Source organism: Lathamus discolor, chromosome 6, assembly GCF_037157495.1.
Source record: "Lathamus discolor isolate bLatDis1 chromosome 6, bLatDis1.hap1, whole genome shotgun sequence".
Classification (NCBI taxonomy): domain Eukaryota; kingdom Metazoa; phylum Chordata; class Aves; order Psittaciformes; family Psittacidae; genus Lathamus; species Lathamus discolor.
Genome location: NC_088889.1, coordinates 29908952 through 29924565, shown reverse-complemented (window position 1 = coordinate 29924565; position 15614 = coordinate 29908952). Strand labels below are relative to the sequence as shown.

Here is a 15614-nt window from a genome sequence, read left to right as displayed (position 1 = left end):
ACATATGCGCAGAATAGCCGAGGGAAATGGTACTGTCCTAGCCCCAACTTAGAATCATAGAATTATTTAGGTTGGAAAAGACCTTTAAGATCATTGACTCCGACTGTAAAAATTTTGATGGCTGCAAAAGATTACTATTGCATTTGAACTGCTATCATAGAAAGCTGTAAATGTTTTTTATGATGTTAAAATTTATTGACATTTTTCAATAAAAAAAAAAAAAAAAGAAAATAAGTCTTATGATGCCCTGCTGAGCTTACAGTGAGAAAATGTATTTCAGATATGGTCTTCATCTTTTCAAGATTTACTTAGGCATTTTGAGACCTCACCTGGAGTATTGTGTGCAGTTCTGGTGTCCTCAACATAAAAAGGACATGGAACTGCTGGAACAAGCCCAGAGGAGGGCCACGAGGATGATCAGGGGACTGGAGCACCTCCCGTATGAAGACAGGCTGAGAAAGTTGGGGCTGTTCAGCCTGGAGAAGAGAAGGCTCCGTGGGGACCTAATAGCAGCCTTCCAGTACCTGAAGGGGGCCTATAGGGATGCTGTGGAGGGACTCTTTGTCAGGGACTGTAGTGACAGGACAAGGGGTAACGGGTTAAAACTTGAACAGGGGAAGTTTAGATTGGATATAAGGAGGAAATTCTTTCCTGTTAGGGTGGTGAGGCACTGGAATCGGTTGCCCAGGAAGGTTGTGAATGCTCCATCCCTGGCAGTGTTCAAGGCCAGGTTGGATGAAGCCTTGTGTGGGATGGTTTAGTGTGAGGTGTCCCTGCCCAGGGTTTGAACTAGATGATCTTGAGATCCTTTCCAACCCTAACTATTCTATGATTCTATGATTCTATGTAATTTTAATCATGCCAGAGACCCTGCCGGTCAGAGTTCTCATGACTAAAACTAAGCAGATATGAAAGTGGATCAGAGCCTATGCATACAAGCAAGACTGAAGAAAAAAATATTCTGATAGTACACAACTCCAGTTCTTGTTCTGTGGAGAATAGAATGAATATATATTTTTAAAAGTTCAGTGTTACTGCCTGTAAAAAGCTGTTAATACCTGCTAGCTTTATTCCATATAGTGCCTTTTCAAAATAGTTTCCCAAGAACTTGAATTCACTGAGGCCGTTACCATTATATGGCATTTGTATATTTAATGTGTAGGGTTTCTTAAACATAGGTCTTGACAGTACACCCAAAATTCTAGTGTAAATGAAGTACAGAAGCATTTTGACACAAAGAACTTCTGATGCACTTCACCACATAATCTTTCTTCCTCTGTTTGGGCTTGGTGATTCATTCATTTTGTTATAAAGAGTTTGATTCAGTTGCCTAAATGTAAACTCTTTCTCAGGCAGAGATATGTGAAGAGAATACTTTGATATTGTGTACCAAATGTGCAGTAGGATAGAACTTTGCATGTATACCTTTGTGTTCCTCAAAATCTTAGCACACTGTACATTCTTGATATGATGTTCGTTTATCTCCTTAATTACGTTACTTTTTAGTTGATATAATAGGATTAACTAGGTTGGAGAACACCTTTAAGATCAACTCCAACCATTACCACAGGACTACCAAGTCCACCACTAAACCGTGTCACTGAGGGCGTTGTCTGCATGTTTGTTTGAACATTTCCAGGGACAGTTATTCCACCGCTTCCCTGGGCAGTCTGTTCCAATGCCTGACAACTCTTTTTGTGAAGGAATTTTTTGTAGTATCCAATCTAAACCTCCCCTAGGGCAGCTTGCAGCTGTTACCTCTCATCCTATCAGTTCTTACCTGGGAAAAGAGACCAACCCTCACCTTACTACAACCTCCTTTCGGGTAGTTGTAGAGAGCGATAGGATCTCCCCTGAGCCTTCACTTCCTCACACTAAACAACCTCAGTTCCCTTGGCCGTTTCTCATAACACTTGTGCTCTAGGCCTTTCAGTAGCATTAGTTCTAATTTAAAGGCCTTTTCAAGAAAAATGAGCTAAACCTTTATCCTAAATCCTAAATCTTTATCCTAAGCCTTTATCCTGTACTAATTAACAGAATTAACAGAGGGAGCTTAAAATGCTTTAAGTTTTCACATACTTTTCTTTTCTTGTCTAGGGTCTCTGCCTCTGCCTTGATTTCCAGTTTGACACAGTTGTCAAGGACAGGCCCACGATTCTTAGTAAGCTTTTGCTACTTCATTTTCTAAAAGCAGATATTCCAGCTTTGAGCTGGGAGTTCTTTGTGAATCGCTTTGAGACCTTGTCTCTGGAAGCACAGCTTCATCTGGACTGCAACAAAGAATTCCCTTTCCCAACAAGTAAGCAGAGTCTAAATCAATCTGATTGCCTTTTATCAGCTTCTGGAATTTCAGCTGCCTGCAAGGGTCTGACAGAGATGTAGGTCACTCCCAAATATTCTTATTTAAAGATATGACCCTCCATTTGAGTATTTGGGAGTAATTTAAAAGATGCAAAAGGTATTTTACAGGTTTGTTTTTAACCTTTCTCTTTGCCTTTTCAAAGACGTAAGTGTTGCAAAGGGATGGGCTCACCAGCATTAGTCACTTACATAATTAAACTCAAAATGCACTATAGACATGAATATAGGAAAGTATTGGTGACCCTGTTAAGCTGTGCAGTGATACTGGTCATCACACACCTGTAAAAGCATAATCACACTCACAGATTTTGGATGCAGTGTTCGAATTCAGGGTGGTAGGTATAGGCAGGACAGGAGGTCAGTGAGACAAAACTAGAGGCCACATTTGGGTATGAGTGCACTGAGCGTGATCCATACTTGTGAGATTTCTAACATTTTAAATAGAGGGCACCTCATATTCCCTTAAGCTGAAATTCAGGTTTTGGTTTCAAGAACCTCTTTTTGTCCTATCTCTAAAGAAAGGAATAACAGCATAAGTTTTTAAACAGCTATGCCATTTGGGATTTTATGCATTTCAGAATGAGAGCATGCAGATGAGTACCTTGCAGATGGACCCTTGAGCCCATGTGAAGCTTTCTTGGCTTGAGTGGGACCTGGGGCCCAGTTGCATTTGGCACTTAACAGCATTAGGGCCTCACCATGCTGTGGAATGAATCCTAACTTGGTCAATTGCATTTGCAAAGCTATCACTGCTGTCCGGACAAATGTCGCCAACCTCAGTGATGCAGCAATGTGGAAGATCAAGAGGGCTCGTTTCGCACGTAATCGTCAGAAGAGTGTGCGTTCCCTGAGGGACAGTGTGAAGGGACCAGTGGAGTCAAAGAGAGCGCTCTCCCTTCCAGAAACCTTAACCACCAAAATTCGTTGAGTATCTGTTTATGTTTTCGTGACACGCCTGTATCTTCTCCCTTAGGATCATATCCTATTGCTGGGTACACATCAGAATTGTCAGTATTTATCCAGTTGGGGTAGCAATAGGTTTCTGTCTGATTTGGGCATTATTTAGATAATGACAAGTTGGTGAGTTTGACAGAGAACATAAACAAACATTATACCTTTGCTGTGTTTGTTTAAAATGCCAGAACAAAATGCTCCAAGACGAGTTTGTGGATAGATTTTAGTTTGTGGCTAATACATAGTGGTTTAGTCTAAAATAGATAGAGTATTTACAGAAAAATTCCTGTTACTAATTTATTAATTGTAATTATTAATCAGTATATGCAGCATTTGTTAGGTGTATTAAAAACAACTGTTAATGCCTCGAATGAACTTTGGAATATCTTCAGAATTCCTTTTTTAGGAAAACAATGTCCATGCAACACATCCTTCCTGACAGCTTGTATAGGAGGACCAAGGTGCTGGAAAAACATAGGCTTGTATGGAGAGCAGAACAGATATCTTTCCAAGCAGGAACAGCAGAAATCCCCATATTCATTTAGAGAGTTTCAGAAATGCAGATTAGTCTTTATGTTCAAATTGGACCTCACACATTGCTCCTACCCATGTAATAAGAACTGATAAAATGTGCAAACCTGGGTGCTGGTGAACTGTTAAGTTAAAAGGTAATTTCTCCAAAACAAACATCATCATATCTGGGGACTCTTAATCCTTCTTGACCATTTTCTGATCCTGCATAGGGGGTCCTGTGTGATGACATTAGTACCAGCAAAACTGACCAATGGAGAAAACTAGAGTTATAGAACATGGTGCACGAAATCTGTAGGGCACACAGGTGACCTGTTTCAAATATCAGACTCGCTGCCTGACAACAGTGTGTGAATAACTGAACATAAATATGCTAGCACTGAATATATGCTGAAATACAAGATGTCAGTACTGCCTTATTAAACAGAGTTGCTCTTGTTTCTGTGGTGTTTGTGTTTGGTTGGTTTTTTGTTTGTTTTGTTTGTTTTGGTTCATTTTTTAAGCTTTGAGCTTGACCAGACATGAGCAGTCTGCTCCAGCACTTGGAGGAACACCAGAGCAAACACCAGGTAGGTTTGACAAGGGGGTGTGTTTTGATAAACAGGAGAAGGCAGGTGCTGGCTTTCTTTTGACTCAAGAAAGGAACTTGCACAAGATAGAAGTTATCTAAAGGGCATGGTGAGCCACATCTCAGCATGGTTCCAAAAGGTGTAATTTGAAGATTTCCTCTCGATCTGTACTGAAACCTGCTCCCAGTTCTAAATACTGCTTCAGGGCTGGGAGGAGGTTATTCAGAGGCATTCAGCTATGCTGGTGGTGCCTCAGACTCCTGTGTTTCATTGCCCACAGGAGCAAGTAAACTTTTTCAGTAGGCTGCTCCATGGTTCACATCTGTTCAGCCTGATCTTTGACCTTCAGGTTTTAGACACAGGAGACAGAATGCTTTTGATTGTCAGTACTGTAAATTATTCTTGTCTCCTCTGTACGCTTATAGACGTCTTAAGTCCCTTATTTTGTATTTACTGAAGTTTTGTGAAGATGTCACTCTTTTGTCAGGCATTTTTAGAATAGCCAGCTCAGGGTCCAAGTGATTTCTAAATAATTGTCACTACTGACAGTGCTTGTGCTGAATCCTGTGTAGACTGACCATTTGAGAGTGAAAAAATCTCGGATTCAGATTTCTTCACATTCCTTCTCTATGACTTGGAATATTACCATCAGACACAATTCAGAATTAGAGCAGATCAATTTACTGAGTGATCAGCAGAAAGGAAAATACCTTGCCAATGTGAATGCTGACTAAGCTGTGAAACGAACCAGGAGAGCTTCTGAATAAGCAGTATATAGCCCTGTCATATTACCCCAGTGAGAGCGGCAGATCAGCAAGTTTTGTGCAGAATGTATGTGTGGGTTGCCACAGGCTCATAGAGGGAACAAGTGAAATAAGGGTTCAGTGAACAGACATGTCACTGAATGATGGAGCTTCTGCAGCAAGTCCAGTGAAGGGCTGGAATGATTAAGGGTCTGGAGCATCCCTTATGTGAAGAAAGGCTGAGGAAGCTGGGCCTGTTCAGCCTGGAGAAGACTTGGGGTGGGGAAGAAGGAGGAATGACAGGACTGATGAAAGGGTGTAAGTATCTGAAGGGAGGGTGTCAAGAGGGTGGGTCCAGACTGTTCTCGGTGGTGACAGAACAAAAGGCAATGGGCATAAACTAAACCACAGAAAGTTCTATTTGAACATGAGGAAGAACTTTACTGTGAGGGTGACTGAGCACTGGAATAGGTTGCCCAGAGAGGCTGTGGAGTCTCCTTCCCTAGAGATACTCAAGAACTGTCTGGATACAATCCTGAGCAATGTGCTCTAGGTGACCCTGCTTGAGCAGGGAGGTTGGACTAGATGATCTCCAGTGGTCCCTTCCAACCTCAGTCATTCTGTGATTGGTCTTCATTTAATGGCAACACTCACCTATACTAGGATGAGAGAAACTTGTCACTTAAGGAGAGTCAGTCTCACAGCAGGAATTCCTAACCGTTGTGATTTTATTAGATGTATTTTGGTATTTCAAAGCCTCAGTTTCCAGGCTCAGGTAATTAATCTAAGCTTCAAATTAAGTTTCCACTAAAAATGTATATGTAAAAATTGGCTTGTAGCTAGTAGCCACTGATATAAAGAAAAGTCCAATAATATGATTCAAAATAATCACAAATGCTTTGGAAACTAGGAGACAAATAACTGCCCCTCTCTTCCTGCCCAGTTTTGATTATCTTTGTAAAATATTAATTTTTTGTAAAATAGTTTTGTTTTTATTTTAAAGTTTGACTCGTAGTATTTAACACTTTGCATTGGCAGTGCTGAGCATGTCCGATTCATTTAAGGAACTAACTGACTCCTGGACATAGGCTGTACGTCTGTTGTAGACCAACATTTGCTTTATGCACACCACTCAAATGAGCCAGTCCTGGTGCTCATTCATTCTTTCTAGATCTAAAACCATAGTTCTTGCACAGTACAAATACAAGCTGAATCCAATGTGCATTCTGTATGGATTTAACACCAGGATCATGATTTGTTCATGTGTCCTCTGCAGTACCCTGGACAGTCACTTAGTGAGTTTAATTGATAGGCACAGGGATCGTAATTGGGATGATGCATGATAAAATTGTGGTCTGATGTTTTATGTTATATTGTGATATACCTTAAAGTAATTTGAAATTAAATGGGTCTGATAGAAGTGACACATGAATAAATAGATAAATCTGTGGGCATAAGGCTAGATTGAATTCAGGAATGGTGGCTGTATATTAACTAACAGGCTGTGTGTCTGGTGATGTGAGAAGGTTTTTCTGGGCAGCGATATGAATGTGCGTATGTACCTACCTTATATGTAAGCATGCACACATATGAATTGTATATGTCTGCACACATATTTTGAGGGTTAAAAGCTACCATAGCCACTGTAAAGACAGAGGTGTCTTGGAAAAGTCCTGTGAAGTGTATGTTAACTAGTGTTAGTATTATGAAATACAGGCAAAAATGAGCATTTTGTCACTGAGCTTCTAAACTATATTGATCAGCAAGTAAAGTAAATGAAATTAATCTTTTCAGTTTAATTACTCATGGAAATCTATTTGAAGAACCTGAACTTTAGATCACCTTGCTGCTTTGACTCATTTTATCTTACGTCTTTTTTTGTTTTGCTGAAAATCTCACAACATATAATGGAGATGAAAATAAGTAGGCTGAGGAAGATAGTTTAATATCAACTTTATGAAAATGGTGTCTTTTTAATACAATTTCATGGAAAGTTTTAAGCATGTATAACACGTGTAAAGATGATTTCTCAGCTGGTGTCCTGAAAGCTTATTTTCTATATACTTTTTTTAATGTGCTTCTGAAAATGGTACTCGCAGTATTTCTGATTCTTATTATTTCAGAATGCATTGTTTCTTTTATGCATCTGCAAATCTTGGTCCAGCAAAAGTTTCATTTTGATGGAAGGTTTCTGTAAATAAAAAATCCCAGTGAAAACTGTTGGGAATAAAAAATACTATGTAATGTGAAATCCATTATGTCTTTTTACCTACATGACACCAGTCATTCTTAACAGAATTACTATTACTTAAAGTTATTCTTAACAGAGGTGATTCTGAAAATTTCCTCCTCTAGTTTTCATTTTCATCTGTTGTAGAACGCAGCTCTCTCCTGTGCTCATCAAAGCAACCAAGCAAACAACCCCGTTTGCTCACCCACCAATAAAACCTGAAATATTTAAAAATAATTTTTTAAAGATTACAAATGCTGTAGTTTTGCTGGTGAAGAACCTAAGGCAGATGCAGTTGTACCAGCGAAGGAGTTTCTTGTCAGAATAGCATCTTACATTGAGAATAAGGGTAAATTATAATATTAAAAAATTTTTTAGCATTTGCTATAAATACATAACTATGAATTTTCATAGACTGTGGGGTATGTAAGTAACAGACTAAGTGGGTATTGGTTGTTGGCTAGTTACTCTTACACAGACATGCTGGAACAATTTTGCTATTATACTTTGAGCTGATATTGCTCGTAGGGTCTGTCCTGTAAACTTCAACTTCAGGTGTTCTTGCAAAGGTAAGGACTGTGTCCAATAGTTGGAAGGTTTTATCCTTGAAATGAAAACAACTAGATAGTTCTGTAATTCAGTTTCATACCAGCTTGCTTTATCTCAGTTATTCCCTGTTAAACAGATTTTTAACCACGGATCAGAAAATACATCTGAATACATTCTAGTAATATTTAATTGTTAGCAGTTGTAGTGTGGTGTAATAAAAAATTTTCAAGCATCTCTCTATTTTGATGCTGTCAGAATATTTTCTGTTCCCTTTTTTTATTTTTTTACTTTTTTTGATTTAGTTTGCATATCATGCGTATATAATGCATTTTACTTTTACAGAAGCATCTAAGAAACTATTGTTTTCAAATAGAACATGTTGGAATAATATACTTACTGTGCTTTACCAATGCATTTATTCAGAATCATTTAATGAAAGGAATCTGATACACTGATGTGTGAAGTAGCTTCTGGTTTTCGTTAATTCAGTTTCTACTCTTAGCCTAATGTAGAACTTTAGGAACTGCTAAGCACTAAAAAAAGCCTTACATATAGGGTGAGATGAAAGAGGCTAACTCTAAAGGCAATTACCAGAGAATTCTAGAAATGCTAAATGGTCTTAAAAGTAACTGGAAATACTGTATTGAAGAAAACCAGTCTGGTATGAAAATTGAATTACTTGCCCAGTGCAGTGTGTTTGTTTTGCTTGGATAGTGATAGCCAGCACCCAGGCTTCCTTGTGCTTTATAAGTAGCCTGTCGTCTTTCACATGGTCATATTCTCATGCAAAATTTTAGTGCTTGATTGTTCCCATTCAGTGTTTATCAACCAAGCCTTACGTTTCTTTTCTAGGAAAAAGTCATCAAAATTTTGACATAATGCATAGTGTCCAAAAAATAGTGCCTACATTTTGGCCCAAGTTGTTTGAAATAAATATGGACTCAACGCTAAAAGGGGAAGTCTTCATTCATTCTTTCGTTGTTACTTGTTAGAATTTTCTCTATCTCCTGCCTTTGTTGTCCACTAATGTTTCCCAAAGAAAGATTGAAAACTAAGCCAGATGAGAATTTGGTGGCAGTGGGATTTGATTCTCCTTTAACACGTAGATGTGAAGGAATAATAACACTCAATTTGGCAGAAATGCACTGGGATGGGAAGATAAGCAGCTCCGTTAAACATAGCAAAGCTGAGAAATGGCGTTTAGTGTCCATGGGGTGTTACTGTACTGTTGAGCCTGAGGCAACAGGACCAATACCTTCAGAAATGCATGTTTATCTCCTGTGACCACCATGTGTATTTGGGCAGAAACTGTTCAATGAACTTTGGGGAAAGATTCTGATGTATTCTCTACCCTATTAGTCTTACCCAGTGTCTGATAACCGATGTCTCTTGTACCAATAGGACAGCCCTCCCCAGAGAATGATAACACAATAAAAGACCTGCTGCCAGAGGATGCTGGGATTGATCACCAAACAGTACACCAGCTCATTACTGTGCTAATGAAGTTCATGGCAAAGGATGAGAGCAGTGCCGAGTCGGACATCAGCAGCGCTAAAGCTTTCAACACAGTCAAGCGCCATCTGTACGTGCTGCTTGGTTATGATCAGCAGGAAGGATGCTTCATGATTGCACCACAAAAAATGCGTGTTTCAACATGCTTTAATGCCTTTATTGCTGGAATAGCACAAGTAGGTGAAGGCACTTTTTGCAGCTATTTCTCATTGCTTGTTGTTAAAATGGTCGTAGCAGAGCTGCCTTTGTATCAAAATAATGGCTGAGTGTGGTAATGCTACTTAAAACTTCTTAACACCTCTTTAGTTGATGAAAAAAATGGGAACAAGAATGGCTACTTGTTTATTCTTAGAAGGCTCAGTGTAGCCTAATCAATTGCTTTCTGCAGGTTTTTCCTTTACAGTTAAAAAGTAAATAGTTAAATAAAAGTCAGCTGATTTATAATTTTTATGAGTACTCTAAACTGGAATAGAAATAATGGTTTTGTGTCTGGAGGCACACAAATATTACCACCGTATGAAAAATAAGAGACTGCTCCAAACCTCTTTGCCCTCTCTTCCTCTAGTCTTTAAATGCATTACTTCCCTCCTTTCTCATTCTGGAAGAACCGGGATCCACGTGCTCTTGCTTGTTTCCCTGAATGAATAGTCCATAAATGCTTTGGCATTCTTTACTTTGCAGGAGACTTGCTCTTCTTCCTTAGAAGGCGCCAGGATTTTCTGATTTCCCTTTCCTAGGGAGTGATGCCACCATGATGAACTTCTGCCTCTATTGCTGTGATAAATGACCGAACACATCCTTGTCTTGTGCCTTCTTTCTCCATCTTGTAAGGAGAGACATAATTTCCTACCTGACAAGGCTCTTCTAAAGGTGTAGTTAATTCTTAGTGGTAGAACAGTTGGTGGTGCTAGGCTGAAGAACATTTCACACTTGCAGAGTGGTCTTATTTGCAATGAAGCATCATCATCACTTCCACACTTCCTTCTTATCACAGTCTCTCATAAAGAATTACCTTTGATGGGAGAGAATGTTGTTATTTCAGAACTTCACCTGCCCCAGCTCTTAAAATGCCCACTGTAACCTTCAGGCTTTGCTCAAAGCTATCTTGGCCTCTTCTGTATCTGAATTGTCATCAAGATTGTCTGATTCATACACTGGAATCAGTGATTATGTTGGGTTTGGGTTTGTTTTGGGGTTTTTTTTCAAGTCAGTTGTAATATAGGTACTTGAATAATCTTTCACAGTCATGGAGAAGTCAGGTATCCATGTTTCACCTTTCAGAAGGGTTAATGCAAACTGGGTAGTTGCAAATGCATCCTGATCCATGGTCTCAAAGCATCACTGCTGTGTGTTTTTAATCATCTTTCATTTGTACATTTATAAGCTGAACAGTGTAAAAGGCGATTCAGGCCTGTTACTATTGTATTGAGACTGTGGAAGTGGCAGTTTAGATCATAGGGCAGCATCTTCCACATTTTTCTAGATGTTTTCCAAGTTTGAATTCCCAAACTTAAGTGATCATAATAGACCTGATTTTCAGAAGTACCACTTGCTGCAATTCTAAGTAACAGCCCCTGCCTTTATTCTGCCTCTAAAATGTCTCATGATGGCTGAATTCACCATTTCCGTTTAAAAAGCTTTTTAGCTGAATCCCGGCTCCCCTGATGTCAAATAGATTCTGAGAACTTCTCTAGGCCAGGATTTTTCTCCATGTAGCAGACATCCCCGTATTTGTGGGTATTTTTCTGTGTAGCTGTAGGGTTGCTTTGTGTTGGGAATTGGCTTTGCTGCAAGATAAATGCTATTAGAAATCCAAAGATGCATTTACAGAGTGAAAACTTAGTCTAGAGCTCTTAAGAGATCTATTTCAGATCTCTTACTTCTCCAGTCATAAATACTTGCTTTCCACAAAGGTTGGGATTGGACTGATTGGTTGATTTTGATTTCGAGCTTGATTGGAATGCCCAGTTAAAATTAAAAACAAATCAAATACCTCTTGATATTTTGCATCGTAAAATCTGAGTGTTCGAAATTCTTGAAAACATAAAATGCCTTTTTCTCTCCTTAGCAGCAGAAGCGGCCGTTTTGGTGTTTGCAGTTACTGTTGTATTGCCCCGCATGGTGGCAGTGTTGTACAAGCCTGTCTGAGGGGGCAAGCCACCAGTGCCGGGCTCTGTTCAGCATCCCAGGCTGAGCTCTGCTCAGCATTTTTGACATCCGTGTTGTAGTTTAAACCCCAGCCAGGGAGTTTAACCCAGCCAGGAATCATTTATTTCAGACCTTCCTGTGACAACTTAAAAAACGGGTCTGCTCAGCTTAAGACATGTCTCCATTACAGCATATGCTGTGTTAAGGCAGAGCTTTTGTCTTTCTTGTATGGATGAATTTTTCCTAACCATGCTGTATAACTGTATCACACCCTGAGAAGACGAGACACTGCACAGTAGAATTGCATTTGGTGATTATAGATCATCTGTTCAACAGGCTAGCACTACGTGGATAGACATGGGTTTCATTTATTTAGCTCTATGCGTGGGGCACAAAAATTTGAGACAGCTGAATATCAAACCAGGGGGTTTTAGAGGGAAAAACTTCTAGTCAGTTTGTTCATGGAGGGAACTTGAGAGATGAGTTTTGTGTTTGTAAATTAAGCTCATCCCCTTGTTCTAATTAAAACAAAACTGAAAAGAAATACAGGTCTGAAGAAAATGGATGATGTGGGTGAAACTGATGTTTGTTTCTGTTTAAATGCACAAGTGCACTAAGTACACTAGAACTGCAGGGACATGTTAGATCTTGAGGGCTGTGCTGGATTTTGCTTGGCCTGCTATTTTACTTTCCTAGGTGTCAACCAGTATATGTTAATATCAGAGGCAAGGACTTTGTGGATCCTTGTTATCATCCAGTTTAGCTGCTGATTTCAGGACATATGGATTTAAATAAAAATAGCTAATGTTGCAAGGCTGATGGGAAGATAATAAAAAATAGCAGCGTAGTTTCAATTCAAAACATGGTTGTGTCAGGGTATTGGGAATATATGGCCACACTGAACCTAACCATCGGGATTTAAGCCACCAGGATAGGCACCAAATAGCATGATGCTTTTCAAAGGTCATGGTGGAGGCAAGGCTTTTGAATAGCAGTAGTAACAGCAACACCACCACTAAAAATTGAGAAGCATTTTATTTTATCAAGATATTATTCATTACCTTTATTCTGAGATCCTTTAAGATTTGCATGCTTAGACTTTCTGTATAAATGGCAGACCCACTCTTACCTTTACTATAATGAAGAGTGGGATTTATGTCTCATTACCTGATTCCAGACATGGGGCTTAAAAAACCCAACAGCTAATGTTGCAAGCCTGATGAGAAAATAATAAAAATTGGTAACGCAGTGTTAATACACCCCCTTCCCCCCAAATAACCAAAATACACCTCCCTCCCTCAATCACATCCTATCTGTTAAACATGGGATATACCTAGTATGGTTTTGTCTGTTGAAGCATGATCAGCTTGTGCTGCAATACAAGGCTATCCCAACTTAATATATTTTATGAACCTGCCAATGTGCGTTTAAATTTAGACTGTTGTCGTGGTTTAAACCCAACCACAAACCTCGTTCACTCACTCCCCCCCTTCTTGCCCTCCCCCTGCTCCTGGAGGGATGGAGAGGAGAATCAAAAAGAATGCAACTCCCACGGGTTGAGATAAGAACAGTTTAGTAACTAAGGTATAACACAAATCACTACTGCTACCACCAATGATAATAATGATAAAGGAAATAACGAGAGGAAAGAATACAACACCTCAGCACCAGCTGACTGATAACTCGCCCCACTCCCTCCAGCAGAGCACCGACCGATACCTCGTCCAACCCTGCAGTCTCTCTAGCCCTTCTGGGTCCCTCCCAGTTACATCCTGGGCATGATGCGCTGTGGTATGGAATACCTCTTTGGCTAGTTTGGGTCAGGTGTCCTGTCTCTGCTTCCTCCCAGCCTCCCCTCCTCCCTGGCAGAGCATGAGGCTCAGAAAGTCCTTGGCCAGACCAAACATTCGAGCAGCAACTGAAAACATCGGCGTTATCAGCACTGTTCCCAGGCCAAAAGATCAAAACACAGCACTGCACTAGCTCCTAAGAAAGAGAAAAATGACTGCTGCCGCTCAACCCAGGACAACTGTGTAGCATGAAAGGCTTTCAGAACTCATCTTACTTAATTTCATTTTACCTCTCCAGCTAAAATGAGAACATGGCAAGCTGGCAGAAAGTTTCTAACTGTTAGTGAGTCTTCCTTAAAAACATATATTTCTTTTCACGTAACTAATACCTCAAATATGTTAATAATTCCTGTGTTAATATTCTTTTCAGGTGATGGACTATAACATCAGCCTGGGAAAACACCTTCTTCCCTTGGTGGTGCAGGTGTTGAAATATTGCACTTGTCCTCAGCTAAGGCATTACTTTCAGCAGCCTCCTCGCTGCTCCCTCTGGTCCCTCAAACCTCACATTCGGCAGATGTGGTTAAAGGCTCTGCTTGTCATTCTCTATAAGGTGAGTGTCCTCACCTTTTTTGTGAATAGTGAAAATTTACACTTCAGTAATTTATAACATGGAAAACCTAGCTGCACTGCAAGTGAGAGGAACTGTAAAGAACATTTTTCTCTGGTTCCCTTACTGCGTTTAATGTCAACGTCTGAAGTAGTTAGACTTTCATCTGTGCTACTGACCCTTTGCTTCGATTGTCTACATTGTTTTTTACATAGTTACCTGAGAAAGAAAAAACATGGTTTTGCAAATAGGAAAATGCTATGTAAAGTTCCAAAGAAGAGTATTTCAAGTAACTTGGAATTAGTTTTTGAAAAAAGACTTTAAATAAGAGGGGGTGTCAGTTTAGCACTTGTATTCTGTTGAGTGATGCTTTTTAGGGAGTAGTGTTAAAATATAATGTGTTTATGCACTAAAATGGAGCTGTGAATACCTTTATGCTTAGCAGATTTCTAGCAGTTCTGTAGGGCACACAAGAAAGTGGAGATACTAAAATGAATGATAATGTGCTGATTAAAATAGAGTATTTGGAGAACAGTTCTTATTGAGAGATCTTTTGCATAATTATTAATAGCTGGTTTTATCATATAAAAGTCAAGAGAACAATATATTAAATGTTAGTAATAGGATTTTTTTAAATATCTTTAAACAATTCCATGTAAAAAATATACAAAGCTGAAAAAGTCCTCCTTCTCAAGATATATTTAAAAGTGTATGATCAAAGGAAGGCAAAGGGCATCCAGCTGACAGTATTCTTATCATTTTTCTGTTTTACTGCCTAAATGTTTATCCAAGGAGAAAAGTTAATTTTTAAGCTGAAGTTCTTCTCTTTCACTGAACAGTACCCCTACAGAGACTGTGAAATCAGCAAGATTGTACTTCACCTAATCCACATCACAGTCAATACCCTCAACGCTCAATATCACAGCTGCAAGCCCCATGCAACTGCTGGTCCTTTGTATAGTGACAACAGTAACATAAGCCGATACAGTGAAAAGGAGAAAGGTACTTTTAATCCTCTCATTTTCGTCATTGTCATTGATTTAATTCATTAGGTCTTGCAGATGTTGTAGTAACTGGTGAATAATGGTCTGAATTTTAGAACATAATACTCAAAATTAAGTCCAAGGTGTGACTTATCTGACTGGCTATAGCCATCTATAGTAAAAGAAATTCACAATTTCTGTAGGTGAAGTATATCAGAGCAGTCTAACATTTCAAGGGAGTCTACTTTAGACTGAGTAGTTCTGTTATCATGCCTGGATAGTCCCTGGCCTCTTCTGTGACAATATTATCCAGCCATGCCCACAGACAAGGCGTGCAACAAGCCTGCCACTGCATTCTGATTGTAATAACATGGCATAGTGGCAATGATGTGGATGTCTAAAGCTGGAAGAGAAAGGTTTTACCTTTAGAGTCTGTGTCCAATTCCTAACTCTGTATGTGCTGCTAGGTTTATCAGAGGTACTGTGATGGTGTGAGCTAGTGTAAGGTTGGGGTATGAAATAACATCATGTGCTGAGCGTAGTTCCTTACAATTGTGAAGCTTATTGTAAGTATGAACAAAGTTTAACAGGTTCCAGCAGAACAAGGACACAAAACTTTGTTTACTTGAACGCC

The 15614-nt window shown here is 39.3% G+C and overlaps 1 protein-coding gene across 2 annotated transcripts in view; it reads left to right on the top strand.

The window, feature by feature from the left end:
• Positions 1 to 15614, top strand: part of UNC79 (unc-79 homolog, NALCN channel complex subunit) — a 113791-nt gene that overhangs the window by 40828 nt on the left and 57349 nt on the right. The window contains exons 25-30 of one of the 2 annotated variants that reach the window (XM_065685577.1): positions 2098 to 2299; positions 3105 to 3284; positions 4350 to 4415; positions 9339 to 9625; positions 13818 to 14000; positions 14837 to 14999. In XM_065685577.1, coding sequence (XP_065541649.1) covers positions 2098 to 2299; positions 3105 to 3284; positions 4350 to 4415; positions 9339 to 9625; positions 13818 to 14000; positions 14837 to 14999 — 1081 coding nt within the window. The remainder of the gene's footprint in view (positions 1 to 2097; positions 2300 to 3104; positions 3285 to 4349; positions 4416 to 9338; positions 9626 to 13817; positions 14001 to 14836; positions 15000 to 15614) is intronic. The other variant, XM_065685578.1, reaches the window with a different exon arrangement.